Below are 18,678 nucleotides of genomic sequence, written 5' to 3' on the forward strand. Positions count from 1 at the left end.
AGGATGCGCGTTGCCCGGCAACCGGGTAGGCCAAACCCACAGCCCAAGTGTACAACTTTCAACACGCGATTCTTCTCTCATAACGACGTGCATTTCTTCCATTGCTTTTCCATCTTCAAATCCGAGCATGGGGCTGCTGAATTCGACGTGGTAAATACTCACTCGAAGCGAATACGACCAATTATTATCATTCCCTCACCCCTCCCTCACTATGGCCATGGCTTCACCAACACCAATGGGCGCATCCCATTTTACATCGCTCTCCAGACGTCCCTCTTCACGACAAGCATACAGGCAAATTCCCTCGCGACCTCAATTGCATCGCAGCGACTCAGTACCTGTCGAGAGCCATGCGCGAACCTATTCTCTGAACGATAGCTCCGATGATGAGATAGCTCCACCGATGAGCTCAGCCCTAACAAATGCTTTGCTTAATGCCGCAACCCCTTCGGTGGACGAATCACCCATAACAAAGGCGCGGATATCACCGGGACGGAATGCGAACGGAATTTTTCATGGAAGGGCAGCAAGTGTCAACACAGTTCCAGACAGGATATCACCCAATGGCACCAGGGTTCACAGCCCGTATCCTCGAAGAATTGTACGATTAAGTGGCACGCCTGGCTCGTCAACTCTACGCAGAACGTCGTCATTATCAAGTGCGGTTCGAAAGCATAACGAGATAGCTCCAGTGAAGGCTGAAAGCCCATTGGACCTAAGTACTCCGGCGCCAGTTCCAAGAACTGTTAGGATAACTACTACTTCGTCTGGGAATCACGGAATATCTGCTGGGTCGTCTGGAAGGCTGTCAAGCAGGACGGACTCGGCTTCAAGGAATGAGGAGGCATCGCCAGGATCCCAAGAATATCCAACAACAGCCGCCAGGTCAAATTTAGCTACGAGCCAAGGGAGTGTTTCCAGATATGGTACCGTAGGACGTACAAGATATGGTGAAGAGGCGGGACTACAAAGCTCAATGCGAGTTAAGAGAGTGGTGAAAGTGGCGGGACAGTTTATGAAAGGGCCTGCGCGAAGAGGAAGGAGAAGGATGGAAGATGAGGACCAAAGCCCAGTAGATGAGCAGGGTGACGGTTTGGATGCTGCAGGGTCAAGCCAAGAGCCTCAAAATCCGGGATCACAAACATCAGAACCACAGAATCAAGATTCAGGATCAGGTCGAGAATCAGATGCGAAAGCTGGATCATTCTTCGCCTCCAGCTATAAAGACTTTGCATCCGGGAGTCCTATAAGTTCCAAAGATATAATCGATTCGGTATTACGGTCAAAATCACCTCCACCTCCCACATTGGCCAGCTCTCAAAAGTCAGGAGAGTCGAATAGTCGAGCAGCTCCACAGCTAGCTCAACCAGTATTCAAAGTACCAGCCCCCAGGCCAGACTTACCTTCAGCGCACGATCAGGAAAATGAAGCTCCTCCAACTTTTAAACGGAATAAACAAACACCTTTGATACTTATGGACAAGATAGAAAAGGTGCCCGTCCGTCCTGAGAGCATGGATCTCGACGTTTTGCGTGCCGCAACTCCTTCAGATCGAAGGCCTTTAGCGCCCAGAAGTCAAAACACGCCTCGAAGACCGGCACCACCTCCTCCCAAGATGTCAATTCTCGATGCGGCGACTAGTACGGCTGGAGCAGCAACTGCGTCGAATGCGGGTGGGAAGAAAAACAGGCTACGAGTCAATGGCAAGCACTTCACAAGACTCGATTGTATTGGTCGCGGCGGAAGCTCGAGAGTTTACCGAGTCATGGCAGAGAACTCGAAATTCTTTGCTTTGAAGAGAGTCTCGTTGGACGATGCCGATGAGGCAGCAGTCAGGGGCTTTAAGGGGGAAATCGATTTGCTCAAAAAACTGGAGGGAGTGGAAAGAGTCATTCGTCTATATGACTACGAGCTGAATGAAGACAAGGGGACTCTGAGTGTTGTAAGTATTCCGCTTCCGAGCTTTGGACGCCACTAACATTTGTGAAGCTGATGGAAATGGGAGAGCTCGATATGAACAAGATCTTGGACCTCCGGAGGAACGCGGATGACGCCAAATTCGATGCCAGCTTTGTCCGACATTATTGGAAGGAGATGCTCGAATGTTTACAAGCTATCCACGAACACGACATCGTTCATTCCGACTTGAAGCCACATAATTTCGTTCTCGTCCAAGGTCGCTTAAAACTGATCGATTTCGGAATCGCCAACGCGATTCAAACCGATGAAACTGTCAATGTTCACCGAGAGACGCAAATTGGAACACCAAATTACATGTCACCCGAATCACTAATGGACTCCAACGCTAAGCCGGACTCGAGAGGACGAATTTCAAATGAGCCGAAACTCATGAAGCTCGGCAAACCATCCGATATCTGGAGTTTGGGATGCATCCTCTATCAAATGGTGTATGGACGAGCACCATTTGCCCATATTCAGAATCAAATGCAGCGTTGCCAAGCAATCATCAACTTTAACTACGAGATCGAATATCCTTCGGTAGGCCTGGGCTCCGTGCCAGTGCCTGCATCCCTCATCAAAACGCTCAAAAAGTGTTTGAGCAGAGATCAGTTTCAACGACCGTCGGCAACTCAGTTACTCAGTGATAAAGACCCGTTTCTAAACCCTGTCGAGTGGGACGACAATGCTCTACCCATCACTGAGGAGCTGTTGGGCAGAATACTCATAACTGTAGCAGCGAAGATCAAGCAAGCGAATCCCACCGAAGCAGAGTTGTTAAAAGTCTGGCCACAAGGCTACTTCGATCGGCTGAAAAAGAACATGGCGGCAGGAAGACCACTGTAGAATATACCACCCTGTTGGGTGATTGTGCGAGTCTCTTTGGATAAATGAGACCGAAGGAGAGGAGAGTGAGTTTTGCATCTGTGGTTAGCGTGAGGCGTTTTTCAGTTATTGAGGCATGGATACCATCTTTATTAAAACAGAGCGCTCTGTTTTTTTCTTAGCTTGACTTGACTTGTAGAAATTAGGGAGTGGGACGTGTCTGGATTGTCAAGCAATTGAGATCCTTATTTGTTTCGTTGATTATTGTTTCTGTTGATGTGAGGACATTTGAATGAGGTCCGCCTAATTTCTTGGGACATTCTGAACTCGAGCAACCACATCGTTGCTGTATATGTCAGCAGGTTGAGGCCAACTCCTCCTCAATGGCCCAATCCAGTTCAGGACATTCTAAACTTCCGCAATGACAAAATAGTAGAAAATGCCGTTCACAATTGGATTTAGTTGGGGATTCAAGAGAGGTTGATTCCCACGCTAGGCCGGTTGCGGCACCAGAAAGCTCTTGGCGTTCGCAACTCGAGAAGTGACGACGGAGCAACCCGATAGCTTGCAAGGAACCTTCCAATTGAATTTCTTTCTTGCCGCAACAAACCTTTGCTTTTATATAAACCAGCCCACAGATTCAGGTGTTCATTCCAGCTCTAAAAGCCAATATCGTCCAACTCGACTTTGAGCGCCGAGTTGTGCCATCAGCCTTTTGCTGTCTTCATGAGTGTTAGGATGGCTTCCACCACCAAGAGCTACCTCGATCTCATAAATGATTGCGATAGGTATGTCACTTGATTCAGCACCCAGTCAACTCCGTTGAACGCCTTTTGTAGATTCCCATACGACGATCCCTTGAAGCCTCTGGGAGACCATTTTTGGTGTCAGATCTATCAATTTATGCTACCTGAAGATCCCAGAACACATGGTTTCATGCTCGCTTCCACGGTCAAGAAGATGCCTTGGACAAGTGACTTCGTCATTGACCATAAAGCCAGAACAGTTCGACTTTTTTCCTCAAAAGATAACGGAGACCCCGCTACCGCTTGCACAACAGCCTTCTCCAAGCTCATTCAACGAATTATTGATGAAGACACCTTTCGAGTGATCCACGGCACGCATAGCGAGCCGTATCCAATCATTGGAGCCAACTTCTCGGTTTCCATGGAACGTTATGCCAGCACCCTGTTTGGGATTGTTTCACGTGGTGCACATCTCACGGTGTATACGAAGACCGCATCCGGGATGAAGATCTGGGTACCTCGTCGATCTTCAAACTTGTTTACTTATCCGAACTGCCTCGACACGACTGTAGCTGGCGGTGTGGCCTTTGGAGAAGGGTCCTTCGAATGCATTGTTCGTGAAGCGGATGAAGAAGCTTCTCTTCCCGAGGACCTGATTCGGAAACAAGTCGTACATTGTGGATGTATCTCGTACATGGGCTTAAACGACCGAGGAGGTGGCGGAGAGACTGGACTCATTGCTCCTGACATAATGTTTGTTTACGACCTCGAAATCCCCGAAGGCGTTGTCTGTAAGCAGAACGATGATGAGGTCAAAGAGTTCTATTTGATGACCGTCGGTGAAGTGAAGGAATGCCTTGCCAGGGCAGAATTTAAGACGAACAGCGCACTTGTCATGATAGATTTTTTCATCAGACATGGGATCATTACGGCCGAGAGTGAGAAGAATTATGCAGATATTATCGCCCGCCTCCACCGCAGGTTACCTCTTCCAACCACGCCTCAGTAAATAGTTTAGAAGGGTCGTGAGAGATTGGGCAGATGCTCGAAGGAAGCACAAAGGATCGTCCCGGTCTTGACGACCAAAAGTTGATGAAAGAGAATACTCTGTTCTTTGTTCGCATATCGAGCAACAAGCAGGACAGTGTGGACAATGCAAGCAAAGACCTAAAGGAAAGAACAGACATTGCACAATGGACATATAGCTACCAGAGCCAAACTTCGAACTCCATAAATCGATTTCTCAACTTTCGAACCTTACAACCTCGACCACCACTGTCACTTCTCAATCATGTGCTGGCATCAACGAATCGTTTTCTCTTGCAACCACTACAAGTGGGGACTTGAAGTTTCTCCTTGTGCCTTCCAAAAGCTCTACATGGGAGGCGAATGGTCCGAACATTGTGAAACGATGAATTCGCATCCACTCCACTCTCTTACCGTTCAGCCAATGTGCAAGAAGTGCGAGCGGAAGAAGGCAAAACTCGAAGGAACGATGTCGAGAATGAAACTTCTGATGAAGGAACTGAATGAATCACTGTCGAAGTTGAAGAAGGAAGAGAAGAGGGAAGGCGGGGAGACATCACCCGGTAACCCTGGAGCGCTATGGATCCCAGTCTCCCCTATCGAGGCAGCTCACGAAAAATGGATTTGTTCGCCTTTGATCCTTGACCCGAAAGCACATTTATTGAGAGACGAGAACTTAGGAGATATTATGGAGAATGTACAAGAAAAGAAATAGACTCTCATTTTAAGCCACCCCTTAAAAGCTGCAAATTCTTCTCATCGCCATAATAGACCTCTGAAATATCAAAAAAAAACATCAATCCAAATCATCACCCTGTAACAATGCGATTCCCACATGACTCCAAGCACTCCTCTCATTCCTCTTCTTCCAAACTTGAAACAGTGACTCCAGCATCCCCTCTTTCATCTCACTTCTAATTACCAACTCCCTCCTTTCGCGAAGTCTGAACAGCATTCTCTCTCCTCTGGGCCAATATTTGCCAACGAAAGCAGCAACCAAAACCAGCCCCGCACCAACCAACGGGGCCCATTGACCCACCAACTGCATCTCCTCACTCTGCAAATCATACGAAAGGATCCACTCGACCCAGATCAAGAAAATGACAAACACAAATGGCATCAATACCTTCCCGTAAAAGTTGAGCACCCTGACAAGATAATTTAATCCCCTGAGCTTCAAGCTGAGAGGGTGAGAATGCAAGGGAATAGAGGATGACGTGGAGCGATGACCCCGCATTCTCAGCATCAAGATCGTAATGCTGAAGATAATGGTTAGGGGGACGCAGGACCAAATGATAGCTGCCAGGATGTACATCCCCCAGTATAGCGGGCTTGGGGCTTCAATCTCGACGAATTTGACGACGTGGAGATCACCCGGCTGACGTAGGAAGTATGTGGCACTAAGACAGGGGTAGATACAACTTGGCGGGTTTAAGGTTGAGTTCGCGAAATAGGTCCAGACTGTTTCGTTCCAGTTGTTGGCTGGTGGCGCAGGGTTGCCGCTGAATGGGAAAGTCTCGTTGTATCCCGGAGTGCAAAACCGATGCTGTAAGAGAGGGCCAGTTCCAGAGCCGTTCACTCCGTACATCACCGCCATGCAGCAAAGCATGCCGACGAACATCAAGACGATCCAGAGAACGAGGATGGGTACTGCTCCGGAGTGGCGGAACTGGGCCGACCAGAGAGCCATCGGGACGACAATCAAGAAACCCGTACCCATGATTGCGAGCGTGGCATCAGTGTCCAGATCAGTTGCGAGAGCTTTGACGAAGATATTCGACCCATTCGTACGTGTGACGATACCATCAGCTACGGAGGATTTCGCTAGGGCTAATGATGGTGCAAGTAGCAAGGCATGAATAGCAGTAGTGCCACCATAGATCAGGCAAGCTGCCGCTGCTCCTGCAGTCAGCCAGTCTTGTCGTCTGAAACCGACGACGAATAGAATAAGGCCGTAATATAAGACTCGTGGTGCTCGTCCGTACTGGCCACTCAGGGAAAAGACGCATTCCACATCATTGAAAACAACAAAGGCGGCCATTTTGGAAAAGGTCCGCATGGGCATGAGACTGATTCGTCTTGTCGAATATGGAGCAGCTCATTACCTATGAGTTCGCCTCTGTCGTTCCCTCCGTCCTGTCCCCTCTCTCCCCCTCGGTAGTAGCACCCTCTGTGTCCTCCGCCGTCTGTCCAGCCAGAAATATATTAAAGCCACCAGAAGTAATGCCCCAATCGGAATGGCAATACTTATTCCCAGGACTGTGCCCCGAGTGCCCCGAGGGAGAGGATTTGATGCAGCGTAAATGACTGCATTCGCGGTTCCGCTAGTTAGAGGTTCAGCTGTTCAATCAGGTAAGCTCAATGATACCGCACAATATTGAACACGAACCATTTGTGGTAATAGCGGCTGACGAGCTATATTGAACACGAACCATTAGTGGTAATAGCGGCTGACAAGCTAAGTCAGGTCCAGGATCAGCAAAGGGTATCTCATATCAAAATGAGAAGGCTTGCCTTGTGACCACGATCAATTTCGGTTCCTCCAAATGTTATATTTCAAGCAACAAGGAAGGTAATAGGAGGTCAGAAAACAGAGCGCAACGCGAGCCGCAGATTCAAAAATACAGCGAGTATCTAAATAAGATGGAACGGGGATCGCGAGGGCGATGTTTGCTGAGTTGGCAAGAAGAGGGCCGTTGCTACCTTTGCGGCTACCGCGTGCACCACCACAGCTCGAGCAACACTCTATCAGTAGTTCCAATTGCAGATTGTAATTCTAAAAGGTTTCATACATTGAAACAACGCAGAAGCAAAAATGCTCTCTTCGCCCTTTGGCGTGCTTTGCGAGTCAGGCCAAGCTCGACGATTGTGATGAGCGGGTAATGAGGACGGGTTGGGAGAAAGATAAGAGGTGATGACTGGTAGAAATGACATCAATTGCAGTCCGATATTTGATCAGCGAGGTTCTCTCAATGATGTAAAGCAGACGAGAGAAACAAGGCTGCCGCACTGAATCCGGAGATACTTATGAATCGCGATGTGGCAGTGCAGAAAAACCGAAAGATTCATCAGGCTGAGAAATAGAAGGTCAAAAGTGTGCGAACCTAGCGCCGGTTCCGATTTGGTAATGGCAGTCACGAGGCATACAGCAAGGCTTGGGGCAGCTGAAAACTGCAGGACGGTAAACACGAGGTGCAGTTGCAACACACCTATGGTTGGCCCGAAATATGGTTGTAAAATGCTCGAGAGCCAACAACTTCCTTTTGATGCTTGTGGATACAGTACGCTTTCAAGGGCAGCTGAAGGAGGGTTGAAACGTCAGGCTGGGATTTTTATCGCCGTCCGTTGCGTACCTAGATGCCGATATCAAGGAAGATTTCGGCTTGGGCGGGGGCTGGGAGATGGCCGCCGGACGTAGATGGTTGTGCCCGATAACAACCAAAAAGAACGAATCCCCCTATTCCAGGAGTTTTCGGAACATTTGGAGACGGTCAAAGTCCCACACTTCTCCAGAATATTTTGATTTCGAGACTTTTCGCCTATATCGACATTGCCAGTCAAGCCAGCGATTGTGTGAACTGGAAGAGCTGACAAATCCAGCGAATCCAGCAACCTCTTTGCTCGAATACCCGGCGAATATATGGTTTCCACGGGTAGAATGCAAGTTCTCCTGAGCTCGCAAAGCCTGGCCTCCCTGCCACCTACGAAGGAGTAACTTTTATCTCCCCATCCTTATTATAGAAAATTTCCGTCACCTTAACACATCTCAGATGGTTCTTGCCCGAGAGTGAAGTATCATGATGGAACAAATACCACTTCCCCTTATGCTCCACAATTGAATGGTGGGTCGTCCATCCCTGCACTGGTTCCAAAATCCTCCCACCATACGTAAACGGGCCAATTGGATTATCCCCAACCGCATAGCACAAGTAATGCGTATCTCCCGTCGAGTACGAGAAATAGTATTTGCCGTTATACTTGTGCATCCACGCTGCCTCGAAGAAGCGACGATCATGGTCAGAGGCAGCCAATGGCTGACCCTCCTTGTCGAAAATGATAACGTCTTGAACAACGCCGTCGAAAGAGAGCATGTCTTTGCTCAATTTTGCAACTTTGGGGTACAGAGCATTTCCAGATTGGGCCTCCATGCCGCTGTAGGCCGCTTTGTCGAATTCGCCAGATGTCCAGCATTGCACTACCACTGTCAATAGGTTTGCGTAGAATTTTGAGAGCGGCTACGTACGCTGACCGCCCCAAATCCCGCCGAAATATAAATACGCCTCTCCGTCATCATCCACGAAGCTGGCAGGATCGATACTGAAGCTCCCTTCAATCGGTTCCGGCTCCGGCTTGAAAGGTCCCTCAGGAACATCGCTCACAGCAACTCCAATACGGAACACACCCTCCTTATCTCTTGCTGGGAAAAAGAGGTAGTATTTGCCATCTCTGGTTGCCGCGTCTGGGGCCCAGAGCTGCTTTCCCGCCCATGGGATTTCTTCTAATGCCAAGGCTACCCCGTGATCTGTGACCGGTCCACCGACCTCCTCCATCGAAAGCACGTGATAGTCATTCATGGCATATTGGTCGCCATTGTCGTTGTCTTTGATATCGGTGCTGACATCGTGGGACGGGTAGACATACAACTTGCCACTGAATACGTGGGCTGATGGATCGGCTGTGAAGATGTGCGTTACGAGAGGTTTGATGTCCGTCGACGCCATGGTGGGCAAATTGCTTTCTTCTGACGGAAGATGAGGTGGACTGATGAGGTCTTGGGCAGCTTGCGGTCTTAAGTAGGCTCAGAAAAAAAGGGTTTATCCAGTTTACCCATGGCGACGGTTAGCAGGAATAACATTCGAGCGGTGCTGGTGATTGTTGGTAGTGGTATGTTTGAGGTTGAAGTTCGGCGTCGATCGTGGCGGGGGAGTTTATCCGAGCCGCTAAGCCTAATAGCCTGAAATGTTTGTTCCGTCCTTCCGGGTTGTACCACGTTCGTGAAGTTTGATAGGAGGAAGAGCCGATTCAAAATTCCCAGAATTGGTGATGGCGATTCTTGGCAGCCAAGCCAAGATGCAGGGGGCTAAGGAGTTACTTGAGCCTCAACCTTGGTCCGAGTGTTGACCCCCTATCCAAGTCGCTTAGACAACCAATCAGCCGAGGGTGAATTAAGTCGAAACTTCCCCTGAAAGGATCCACAGTCTGTCAATAAGATTAACTCGCACTCCGGACGATACGATAAAGAACCCTGGTAACTCGGAATCATGATTTCTGAATATGAAAGTGTCGATGTTGCAGGGGGACTTTTAGGCAGAGGTTGAGGTCCTTTCTGATCTGGTGCAAATGCAGCAGAGCGAGCTTCAACGTCAACGCCGTCTCCATTCAACATCCGGACAGTACACCTCCCATGCCCCCGCATATATCCCTTCTCACCCGAAAGCCCATATTTAACCCTCTTCTTTCAATCTGGAATTACAGGGAGAGGTTAAACCGCTGAAAGAAGAGCTGCAGGCGGTAATGGCTAAGAAGATATCTTACCCCAACTACAAGCACGATGGATTATAAGCATACAAGGAGCAATTTCGCTTTCTACTGGCGAGACTTCAGAATTGGAAAGACAAGCTCCCACCCAAAGATACTCATGAGAACTTGAGCACAAAATTACAAGAGGCCAAAAGAGACCAAGACGAATTGAGGCAATAATTGGAGCCGCTCGAGCTCGATCACCGTCGGCAAGAGCATGTTTGCCAACAGAAGCTTCAGAGTTTGAGAAGAAACATAGAGATACACAACAAGAGAATGGACACAAAGGCTATAAGATCAGGAGGACTAGTCGGCCAGCAGGGCGGTGCTTTTATCAATGTAAGTCGGTATGAGTAATGTTGAATTGGTGGTACACTAGCTTGGCTAGACTACCACTCCTCCCAGCACCAGGTTCAACCACTAATTTAATCTTCTCCACTCTCGCTTGTAATGCGTCACCTGCGGAGCTTATTATAAGCTCATTAATATGTAGTCATCTGCTTTACCAAATAATGTGTAATGTATCGGAGAAAGTGGGCTTGGCATTACCCATATCGCAGAGGGTTAATGGGCATAAGAACTGTGTTTCTGATACCTTTCTCTCGATTTCCTTCCTTCAATCTGCTGTATCTAGTCAACTTACGCACTGTCAAGTCTCAATATATCGCTTTTTGCACCCATATATTGTTCCCATTTCAATAGATTGGGAGCCAGCGAGGAAAGGTGGAATATCCTCACCCGGCGTAGCAATCGCCATAGATTCGGGTAAATACGCATCGCACACAAGTTCCAGCGGATGTGTGATATGGAAGGCTAACCCAGAAGTGATTTTGGTGAACGCAGCATGGATCTTGAGGTCGCGATCTGGCGATGTACTCTTCAGTACCAAGCAGGATCTGCGAGAACAGCAGGACGGAAGCTAGTTTTCATTTGCGGCTGTCCTCGAGGCAGCAGTTTTATTCTGCCAGCAGTTCGGCAGGGTTGAGGGTTGGTGGGCGATGGGCGGTGGGCGGTGGGCGGTGCCGCAGACGTTGTTGCTGCTTCAGTGAACGGAGTCTTGCTCCGAAGCATGCTTTTCCAGTTCGATTTGTAAATATCTACTGCAGTGCGACATGTAGCAAATGGAGTGGAAATCTGGGCGCATGGTGAGTGTCCAGAAGCCGCGGTATTACTTGAGAGAATCGAGCTGGCTCTATTCCCAAGTATTCAGCAAACCCAACTCCCAATTATTGCAAAATTTCAACGAACCTGGAAGCCAAGCACCCGTCCCTGTTTCACATGTCGTTTCTTACGCCAATTTGAAGCATGCCTCATATCATCTTCCATTTCCGGCCCATGGACCTTCCATCTCGGCCATCAAATGTCTCACTTCCCAAGCCTAGAAACATTTCGCCCTGATGACCCATCCATTCTTCGTCCACAAATCAAGATTTAAAAAGCGCTCTACTGTAAGTCGGAGGAATTATATATAAATCTTATTTATCCCTCGTACCTCGCGCAAAACCAAACCCATTTCCTCCTGATGCCTCCCGCTCCCACGCCAACGGGCTTAGCGCTGACATCTTGCCTCGTATCTTCGCATCTTACTCCTCGATTCGTCTCCCCAAAGACCGAGAAAGGAAGGTTATTTTTTTTTCCTTTCAAGAAAAACGTTCGCGAGGGCGGCAAGAGGGCGGCAATCCCCTAGAGGAAGTTAATTCGGGTACATTTTGCCAAGGTTTGCTCCTGTCTTACGCACGTGAATCGTGCTGCTTAATCACGTAGCCCTACGGTAACCCCTTGGGCGGCTGAAAATGGAAACGTCCATTGGTGTGTTCGTTTAGGGGGTGCGGAATGGTAATCCTTAGATCTTCAAAGCCCGCTTTTCGAAGATTGTAGAGTTGAGAGGTTTGCCTGGTGTGAAGAGCGAAACGGAATTGCGAAGAGGTGCACGTGGATACTGTTGGAACTTGGCAGGCAAGATCTTTAGAACCTGTGCGTTGTGAAGCTTGAGGAGGAAAACGATCCTGCTGAGAAACTGCATGTAGGTTGAGGTCCACTTGATCCCCCTAGTCCTACCACCTGCTTCAAGTTGGCATGGAAGAAGAATTGATATGAAGTAATCCCGAGGAGACACAGCAGAGGTCTCCTCGACAAGTGAGAACTCACACATGCATCTCAAAAGCCAAAGTAAAGTGTCAACATCCAGCCGGCAAAATGCAGTGCCGGAATCAAACTGGTATTGTAAACTCATCCCATGCCATGCAAACGCTCGATCCAACACCCAAACGCCATCGGCTTCTTTATTGCTGCCATAATCCCATTCCTCTATGAACCAGTTCGCCATACTATACACACTTGATCAACTCCTCCGGTCTCTTCAGCCCATCCTCCGAGTACCTCCTCCTGCTGAAAGGCGAAATACCACCATGGACGCCTCGTAATTGCAGCATGGAATACCAACTACACACTAACACGAACGTGCCTAGTCCTACGAAGACCCATAGTAGGTGCGATCCAGCTTTGCCTATCGACACGATCAAGAATGCGTCGAATGAATGCCATGATGAGGCGCCAAGGTGATGGAATAATGGTGTCTCAACATCGCCGTTTAGCGCGTGGAGATTGGGGTTTCGTCTTGTGCCAGAGAGAATCCGAAGATCGGATCTGCTCTTCTGTTGAGCGTGGATAGTACTAATTCAGTTGGTCAGCTGATTTGCTCATCATGGGATTGGAAGAACCTACGAAGCATAATGGCATCCGGTGCTGAACATGACAGTTGGGTACGGCAAGCCGAACCATCTCCAGTTATAGACTGGTAGATTGCGTACTAATTCCCCGACGAAAGGATGGCGTTTACTGGCCATCATGAATCCGTTGGAGAACCCAACTGGATGGGCAGCCGGAGCGGTGAAATTGAAGCGTCGAAGAGGACCAAGTGAGCGTCGGCAATCAAGATCCATATCGAGAACCACTCCTTGAATTTTCTGTCAGTATGGGTGAATATATGGAAAGGTGAGACACGGACCGCCATACTCATACAGAACGAGATACCTCAACGCGTCGACCCTTTGGATAGGATACTTATATCCATCCCACATCTCCTTCAACAGGGGAAACTTCTCGTTGATGAAAGCCGCCGCCTTCTCGTCTGTCCATAGATGGGCCTCCCATCCTGGGTGGTAGGCGAGGCAGTTGTTTCTCGCGCTTGACCAGTCCGCCTGCTCAGCGTCCGGCTTGTGGCCGAGCGCGATGTGGTGTAAGATGGGAGGAACCACATCCGGATGTTCTGGGAGAGAGGTCGCCCTTGTAGCTGAGTAGTTGGTGAAGGTGAGGTCGAAGTTATCGAGGCGTCGCGAGATGAGGAACGTCGAGGACCTCAGATTCCACGTGATGGGCAAGGAGAAGATGGACCAGGCCACCGCGACCGGAGCACGGAGCCAAAGGACAAGCAGGAAGAGGACGGCAAGCACGACATAGAGCCTTTTCCTGGGAGAAGAATGCATGACGCCGAGCAGGACGCCGTATGGAGGTTGAAGAAGCGCCGCTTTGCCGAGACCCAAGACTCAAGGCAGGCACATTGATGGGGGGAGTTGCTTCATCTTGAGGGCCCTGGTAGCACGGCTTGACAATCAGGCAATCTGTTCGGAAACCACGGAGGAAGAGGCGAGGAATGCAAATGCAAACACCAACCGACCAACCTACCAACGCACGAATCAAATAAGCGGAGGCTGAGTGACGCCGTGCCCCTGGGGCATTGGTCCTGGTCCGCGATGGTAAAGTATGGCAATGCAGCCCCCGATGCCGAATGACATTGCAGATCGCCTCGAAAGGCTCGAACCCAGAGGGCAGGGGAACGTCCGACCAGGGGCTATGGAGTGCACGATCTCACGGAGATCCTAGTGCGAGGCAGCAGCAAGACAGGGTGCGTGCTTGTTCCATTGGGGTCTAGTTTTTCTAGAAGGGAAAAAGCCATCGAAGCACGCGAGCTCGAGGGGGGGTTCTAGTTCTACACAGGCTCAATCAAATCAAAATGGATCAAATGGATCAAATGGAGTGACATCCCCGGCAAGCTCCATTGGCAGCAACGAGGAGCGAGCGAGCAAGCAGGTCAGCACGCGATGACAGCGCCGCATCACGCCGCAGACCTGTTCCAGCGCAGCGAGCAGCGAGGTGGTGAATCGTGCGTGATATGATAAGATGGCCATCCGGGGACGGGTCGGTCAAGACTCAAGACTCACCTGAGCGCCAAGGCGAGGCCAGGCAAGGCAGGGCAAGGCAGGGCAAGGCAAGACCCGGCCAGTGGCCATGGATCGAATCGCAGGGATGCGGCGGGCTAAAATGATGGAGGGTGAGCCTGTGAGGAGCTGGCTTGCTGCGTGATTAATCACAGTTACACGTCGCAAGAATACGAGTGGGCCACGATGGTTTGGCGTGCGCAGAGGAAGCAGGAAGCAGGAAGCAGGAAGCAGGAAGCGGAGGAAGCAGAGTGCGGGCACCCTGCAGGCAGTCAGCCCGGCAGAGCGTCAGACCGTCAGACCGTCAGCGATGCAGACAGACAAGCTTTCCTGGGCAACGAAACGTTTGATTAATTAAGCTTCCATCAAAGATTCAAAGGGCTTGGCGGGCCCAGATATTTTAGTTTTGCTCTCAGGGGACTGGTGACAGGGGTGATCCCCCGTCCAATGGGGCGGTGCCTGCGCGTCACCTTGCGGGCCTCAGGCCTGGATACCTGGATTTTTCTCCCGCGTCCGTACTACATCAGTCAGTACTGCACAGTCTGCACTTGTTTGTCGTCTGGGGCACAGCCGACCCCGGGAGTGCGAGCGTGGCCGCCCCACCGCCCTGCCGAAATCCATGCTTATTGTTTTCTAGACCCTCGCAGACTCGCAGACAATCCCCATCGAGACGGCGCATGTCACTCTGCTGAGACCTGAGTCCTGACTGGTGTTTCGCAATAGTCACAGCCCCCACCGCTCGGCTTCATCACCTTCTTCTTCACTTCATCTCCTTGCGCGCGAAGGCCCAAAGCAGCTCCCATCGAACGAGGGTTTGGTGCGACTCGTAAAGTCCGTATTTCATCCTAGATAAACATGGCACACATTGCACAATCCTCCTCACCTCATCCTCGCTAAGGCAGATTATGCGGGACGCCTTTCCACCCTGCGCAGATCGTTGAACCACACGTATCGACTGGCGATCATGTACAGGTTGCGGTCCCACCCGTACTGTGATTCGTGCGAGGCGAAAGCCCGCCGGGTCTTGAAGTACATGTTCCACGTACTCGCAACGAGCGCTTTGCTCTGGTAGCTGTCATCAATAACATTTGCCGGTGTGAAGAGCGCTTTAAAGATGCGCCACGAGAATGACAGTGAGGTCAGGGGAAGGTCCAATAGGAATGTGTATTTGCGAGGGAGGCTGGTTGTTGTAAGGGTATATGTCGGAGGAGCTTTGGGATCTGTAGCGGCGTAGTGACTGCATCCAAACCTCAGTACGAGTACGACGGGCTGAGTTTTCTGAAACGCAAGCACGTACCTGACAGCAGTGCTCACTGCCCTGTGATTAATATGGCCGGACACACCGCCGCTGTCGAATGTGAGGATCTGGTTAGGAGATTAAGCAATGGTACGGCACAAAATATGGTTGCCTGGAAGAACTTACCACATCGACCTTCCACTTTGCCACGTAGTCCTTGACCACAGCAGTGATCGCCGCCTCATCCCACCAGACATTCGGGTTGTCTTGAAGATCTGGTTTATCCAATGCTAGACACCTTCCTGAATCGATACTCAAAGCTTGGCAGGATCCTTTCAGCTCCACTTTTCTCTTTTCTCCAATTCCATAGTTGTTTCCTGTAAAATGTCAAGAGAAATATTCAGAACAAATGCAAAGACAAAAACGGACCTGAAGAGAGCACTATAAGCCCTCCTGTGGTGTCTGGATTGCCATCGAGGACGCCAAGGATAGCGGGTGAGAAGAACAGACACTCATCATCGGGATGGGCCGTCACGATCAAGAGATTCTTCGCCCTTCGAAGCGCTGGTGGTAATATTCTTGGATCTTTGGCAACGATGTAGGCAAGAATAAACTGCAGCAAGATTGATAATATCAAGACAAACGTCAGGATGCGTAACAGGAGGTTGACGTATCTTCGGACGGCTTTGCTCTTGGAGAGTGAGGTAACGTGATTTCGCATGCGCGCCAAGGAAGCCATCTGGAATACAGGTTGAGGACCCCACTTTGTCTCCTCCAGCACTACGATGTTGAGTTGAGTTTGAAAAAGGCGAAAGATCCTCGAAATGTGGTGCTCTGTACAAGGTGGCTTGTGGAGAGAAGTTCGGAGGCTTCGGATCCAAGACTTTGATAGGTCGGTGGTACTATCACCGGAAGAACAATAGCCCTCGAGGTCGGCGGCGCTGTGCCCTTGCAGCCAAAGGCATAGGAAACAGATGGATCGAGCAGGCAACAAATATTCGACCTTGTTTGTTGACAAGAGGATTTAGAGCAGAAAGGAGCGTGGTTATCCGATAAAGGTTAGTCAGCTATCTTAGCGTCTGATATTAGCCTGCCCCGGAAGGAGACTTCCTTCCTGCTCCTCTGCGCTCAACAACATTTTTCAGTACTTTCGGATGCTTAACATGGTTGTCTTCCTGCAAAACTTCAAGGTAAATCTTCTCTTGAAATATAAAGCTTTAGATCTTGTCATCCCCACCCTGTCCGAGTTCGGGGCTGCCAATAGGGCTGGCTTGCCTTCTGGGCTGGCCACGCGTCTATCGGGATCACCAACAGGGATAGTTTCTTGGCAACACCCCCCTGGCTTCTGTGGAGACAGGAGATGTTGAAATAAAGGTTTAGATCCCGCTTTCTACCCATAGTAGATCCTGGAATCTGCAGGGCTTCGTCGGGAAAGACCCAGAGCCTCGCAGCGGGTTGCTGAATAAGGCTTTTTTCTCCACACCATTACTCTTGACCTTCGACCTCCCCCCCCCCGAACAACAGGCAGCTTTGCAACCCCACTATTTTTCTGAAACTCATCCTTTGGCGGACCGCTTCGGCTCACTGCCAGAATCTTATCTCTCGGCAAGCAGCTGAGGCACAACTCAGCCCTACACATCCGAGTCATTTTGTTGAAACAAATCAAGTCCTATCATGGCTCGATATTCTTGCCTGCCGCTCAATGTACCAAAAGTGAGATTAGACTCCTCATTGTAAAACCAGGGATTGCAAGCTCAGCCGTCAAGACTGAGTTCGTCCACGAGTCTCTCGACAATGCTCCATTTTACGAGGCACTTTCATACACGTGGGGCGATCCTAGCATCACAAAAACCATTCATCTCAGCACCCAACAGCCAAGTGTACAGCATGTGCTTCGAGGTCCTGTGCAAATATATCCGCAAGCCAGCTCTTTCCCCTTCGACGTGCCGCCAATCTCGAGTCTACTCTCAGACCTCTCCGTCTGGAGGATCTGCCACGAGTGCTTTGGGTCGACGCAATCTGTATCAACCAAATTGATTCCGCTGAAAAAAGGTCATGAAGTTGAATTGATGGGCTGGATCTATCAGGATTCCTTGCGGGTCTACGCCTGGCTTGGGATGCTACAGATGAGAGTGACCAGGCGATGCAGTTGATCAACGACCATGCACAGCTGTGGCTGATGATGCCTCATCTGCCGTCACTCCTCGACAAAGAGGAGCTTATTCCGCAGTGGAGAGAGCTCTTACGTTTCTCGCTCTCCGCCGTGGTTTACTCGTTTGTGGGCTGGACAAGAAATTGCGCTTGCCCCAGCAGATGTTGTTATGTGCGGAACGGAGATCTCAAGCTAGGCAGCTCTCTTTACTGGCGTTGGTCATCTCGTTTATTTCCGACCTCCTGGAAGTAGCGCTTCTGGGGAGTCTCAGCTCGGTGAACACTCTCTCCCGCCAATGTTTAGGGATTGGCATGTACCAGCCGGTCATTACGACAGGTGGCCACGGGCAGCTGATGAATATATTATCTCAAATCAATCACCAGGACCTTCAAGCTGGGAAAAAGACAAGGCTTAAGACAGTTGCTAGCACGTTGTCATGGGAGGAAAGCCAAAAGAGAGAGGGACGCCGTTTTTGCTCTTTTGTCGCTAGCAGAAGACACCTCTCCAAGGGATTGGAATATCGGTTACAAGATATCCGCATTGGATGTCTATCAAGAAGCGGTGGTAAACATTATTCGGACCGGCAACCTCGACATCATCTGCCAAGCCAGTTCATGCCATCCACATTCTTCGCTTCCTCGCTTTGGCAGCTCACCCTATGTGCAAATGTCCGGCATACCCCAGAAATTGCTTTCAATGTCATTCGAGGAGGAAACTTTACTTACATTAACGGCGGGAAACAATAAATCTCGATATTGTGCTTCTGGAAATTCAATCGCTTTAGCAAGGAATAAAAAAACCCGCTTCGACTTGTGGTAAGGGTTGTGTAAGTTGGTAGAGTTCACTTGGTGCTGGAAAAGCCTAAATGGGGTTGCTCTCTGCTCATAGTGCCTCGAAGCTGGCTGTAGGCAGACCCAGAGACACAATCCCAAACTACCTTTCCTGGACTGAATCGCTGCTGGCGAACAGTGGCTGCTGGTCGTGTCATGTCCTCGA

General features: G+C 49.9%; 8 protein-coding genes across 8 annotated transcripts; 4 read left to right on the forward strand and 4 right to left on the reverse strand.

Moving 5' to 3' along the window:
• The first annotated feature begins 99 nt into the window (after positions 1 to 99).
• K444DRAFT_567259 (kinase-like protein) lies at positions 100 to 3,116 on the forward strand. Its single transcript, XM_024877162.1, has 2 exons — positions 100 to 1,942; positions 1,990 to 3,116. The coding sequence occupies exons 1-2, from the start codon at positions 212 to 214 to the stop codon at positions 2,803 to 2,805; spliced, it is 2,547 nt and encodes an 848-aa protein (XP_024733456.1). The 5' UTR covers positions 100 to 211; the 3' UTR covers positions 2,806 to 3,116.
• Positions 3,117 to 3,516: 400 nt separating this feature from the next.
• On the forward strand, positions 3,517 to 4,824 carry K444DRAFT_567262 (uncharacterized protein). The gene is made up of 2 exons (XM_024877163.1): positions 3,517 to 3,572; positions 3,624 to 4,824. Exons 1-2 carry the CDS (start codon positions 3,523 to 3,525, stop codon positions 4,537 to 4,539), a joined length of 966 nt encoding a protein of 321 aa, XP_024733457.1. The 5' UTR covers positions 3,517 to 3,522; the 3' UTR covers positions 4,540 to 4,824.
• Positions 4,825 to 5,352: 528 nt separating this feature from the next.
• Positions 5,353 to 6,597, reverse strand: K444DRAFT_632946 (uncharacterized protein; the record flags this gene model as incomplete). The annotated part of the gene is made up of 1 exon (XM_024883537.1): positions 5,353 to 6,597. One exon carries the CDS (start codon positions 6,595 to 6,597, stop codon positions 5,353 to 5,355), a length of 1,245 nt encoding a protein of 414 aa, XP_024733458.1.
• A 1,660-nt stretch (positions 6,598 to 8,257) lies between these two features.
• Positions 8,258 to 9,277, reverse strand: K444DRAFT_536180 (glycoside hydrolase family 43 protein; the record flags this gene model as incomplete). The annotated part of the gene is made up of 2 exons (XM_024875356.1): positions 8,258 to 8,751; positions 8,800 to 9,277. 2 exons carry the CDS (start codon positions 9,275 to 9,277, stop codon positions 8,258 to 8,260), a joined length of 972 nt encoding a protein of 323 aa, XP_024733459.1.
• A 3,126-nt stretch (positions 9,278 to 12,403) lies between these two features.
• On the reverse strand, positions 12,404 to 13,561 carry K444DRAFT_535972 (glycosyltransferase family 32 protein; the record flags this gene model as incomplete). Its single annotated transcript, XM_024875335.1, has 3 exons — positions 12,404 to 12,749; positions 12,801 to 13,032; positions 13,084 to 13,561. 3 exons carry the CDS (start codon positions 13,559 to 13,561, stop codon positions 12,404 to 12,406), a joined length of 1,056 nt encoding a protein of 351 aa, XP_024733460.1.
• A 1,635-nt stretch (positions 13,562 to 15,196) lies between these two features.
• K444DRAFT_535789 (LmbE-like protein) lies at positions 15,197 to 16,251 on the reverse strand (the record flags this gene model as incomplete). Its single annotated transcript, XM_024875321.1, has 4 exons — positions 15,197 to 15,530; positions 15,591 to 15,658; positions 15,717 to 15,907; positions 15,960 to 16,251. The coding sequence occupies 4 exons, from the start codon at positions 16,249 to 16,251 to the stop codon at positions 15,197 to 15,199; spliced, it is 885 nt and encodes a 294-aa protein (XP_024733461.1).
• An 815-nt stretch (positions 16,252 to 17,066) lies between these two features.
• On the forward strand, positions 17,067 to 17,763 carry K444DRAFT_68210 (uncharacterized protein). The gene is made up of 2 exons (XM_024887723.1): positions 17,067 to 17,243; positions 17,297 to 17,763. Exons 1-2 carry the CDS (start codon positions 17,205 to 17,207, stop codon positions 17,681 to 17,683), a joined length of 426 nt encoding a protein of 141 aa, XP_024733462.1. The 5' UTR covers positions 17,067 to 17,204; the 3' UTR covers positions 17,684 to 17,763.
• On the forward strand, positions 17,764 to 18,667 carry K444DRAFT_68227 (uncharacterized protein). The gene is made up of 2 exons (XM_024887724.1): positions 17,764 to 18,566; positions 18,597 to 18,667. Exon 1 carries the CDS (start codon positions 17,844 to 17,846, stop codon positions 18,426 to 18,428), a length of 585 nt encoding a protein of 194 aa, XP_024733463.1. The 5' UTR covers positions 17,764 to 17,843; the 3' UTR covers positions 18,429 to 18,566; positions 18,597 to 18,667.
• The last annotated feature ends 11 nt before the right edge of the window (positions 18,668 to 18,678 follow it).

This window comes from Hyaloscypha bicolor, assembly GCF_002865645.1.
Source record: "Hyaloscypha bicolor E unplaced genomic scaffold K444scaffold_118, whole genome shotgun sequence".
Classification (NCBI taxonomy): Eukaryota; Fungi; Ascomycota; class Leotiomycetes; order Helotiales; family Hyaloscyphaceae; genus Hyaloscypha; species Hyaloscypha bicolor.

Excerpts from the sequence above, each read along its gene's own strand:
- K444DRAFT_567259 (XM_024877162.1), top strand. The coding sequence starts at position 212 with ATGGCCATGGCTTCACCAACACCAATGGGCGCATCCCATTTTACATCG. Across the intron at positions 1,943-1,989 it reads ACAAGGGGACTCTGAGTGTT|CTGATGGAAATGGGAGAGCT; the intron begins GTAAGTATTCCG and ends ACATTTGTGAAG.
- K444DRAFT_567262 (XM_024877163.1), top strand. The coding sequence starts at position 3,523 with ATGGCTTCCACCACCAAGAGCTACCTCGATCTCATAAATGATTGCGAT. Across the intron at positions 3,573-3,623 it reads CTCATAAATGATTGCGATAG|ATTCCCATACGACGATCCCT; the intron begins GTATGTCACTTG and ends CGCCTTTTGTAG.
- K444DRAFT_68210 (XM_024887723.1), top strand. The coding sequence starts at position 17,205 with ATGGCTCGATATTCTTGCCTGCCGCTCAATGTACCAAAA. Across the intron at positions 17,244-17,296 it reads TGCCGCTCAATGTACCAAAA|ACTGAGTTCGTCCACGAGTC; the intron begins GTGAGATTAGAC and ends TCAGCCGTCAAG.
- K444DRAFT_68227 (XM_024887724.1), top strand. The coding sequence starts at position 17,844 with ATGTTGTTATGTGCGGAACGGAGATCTCAAGCTAGGCAGCTCTCTTTA.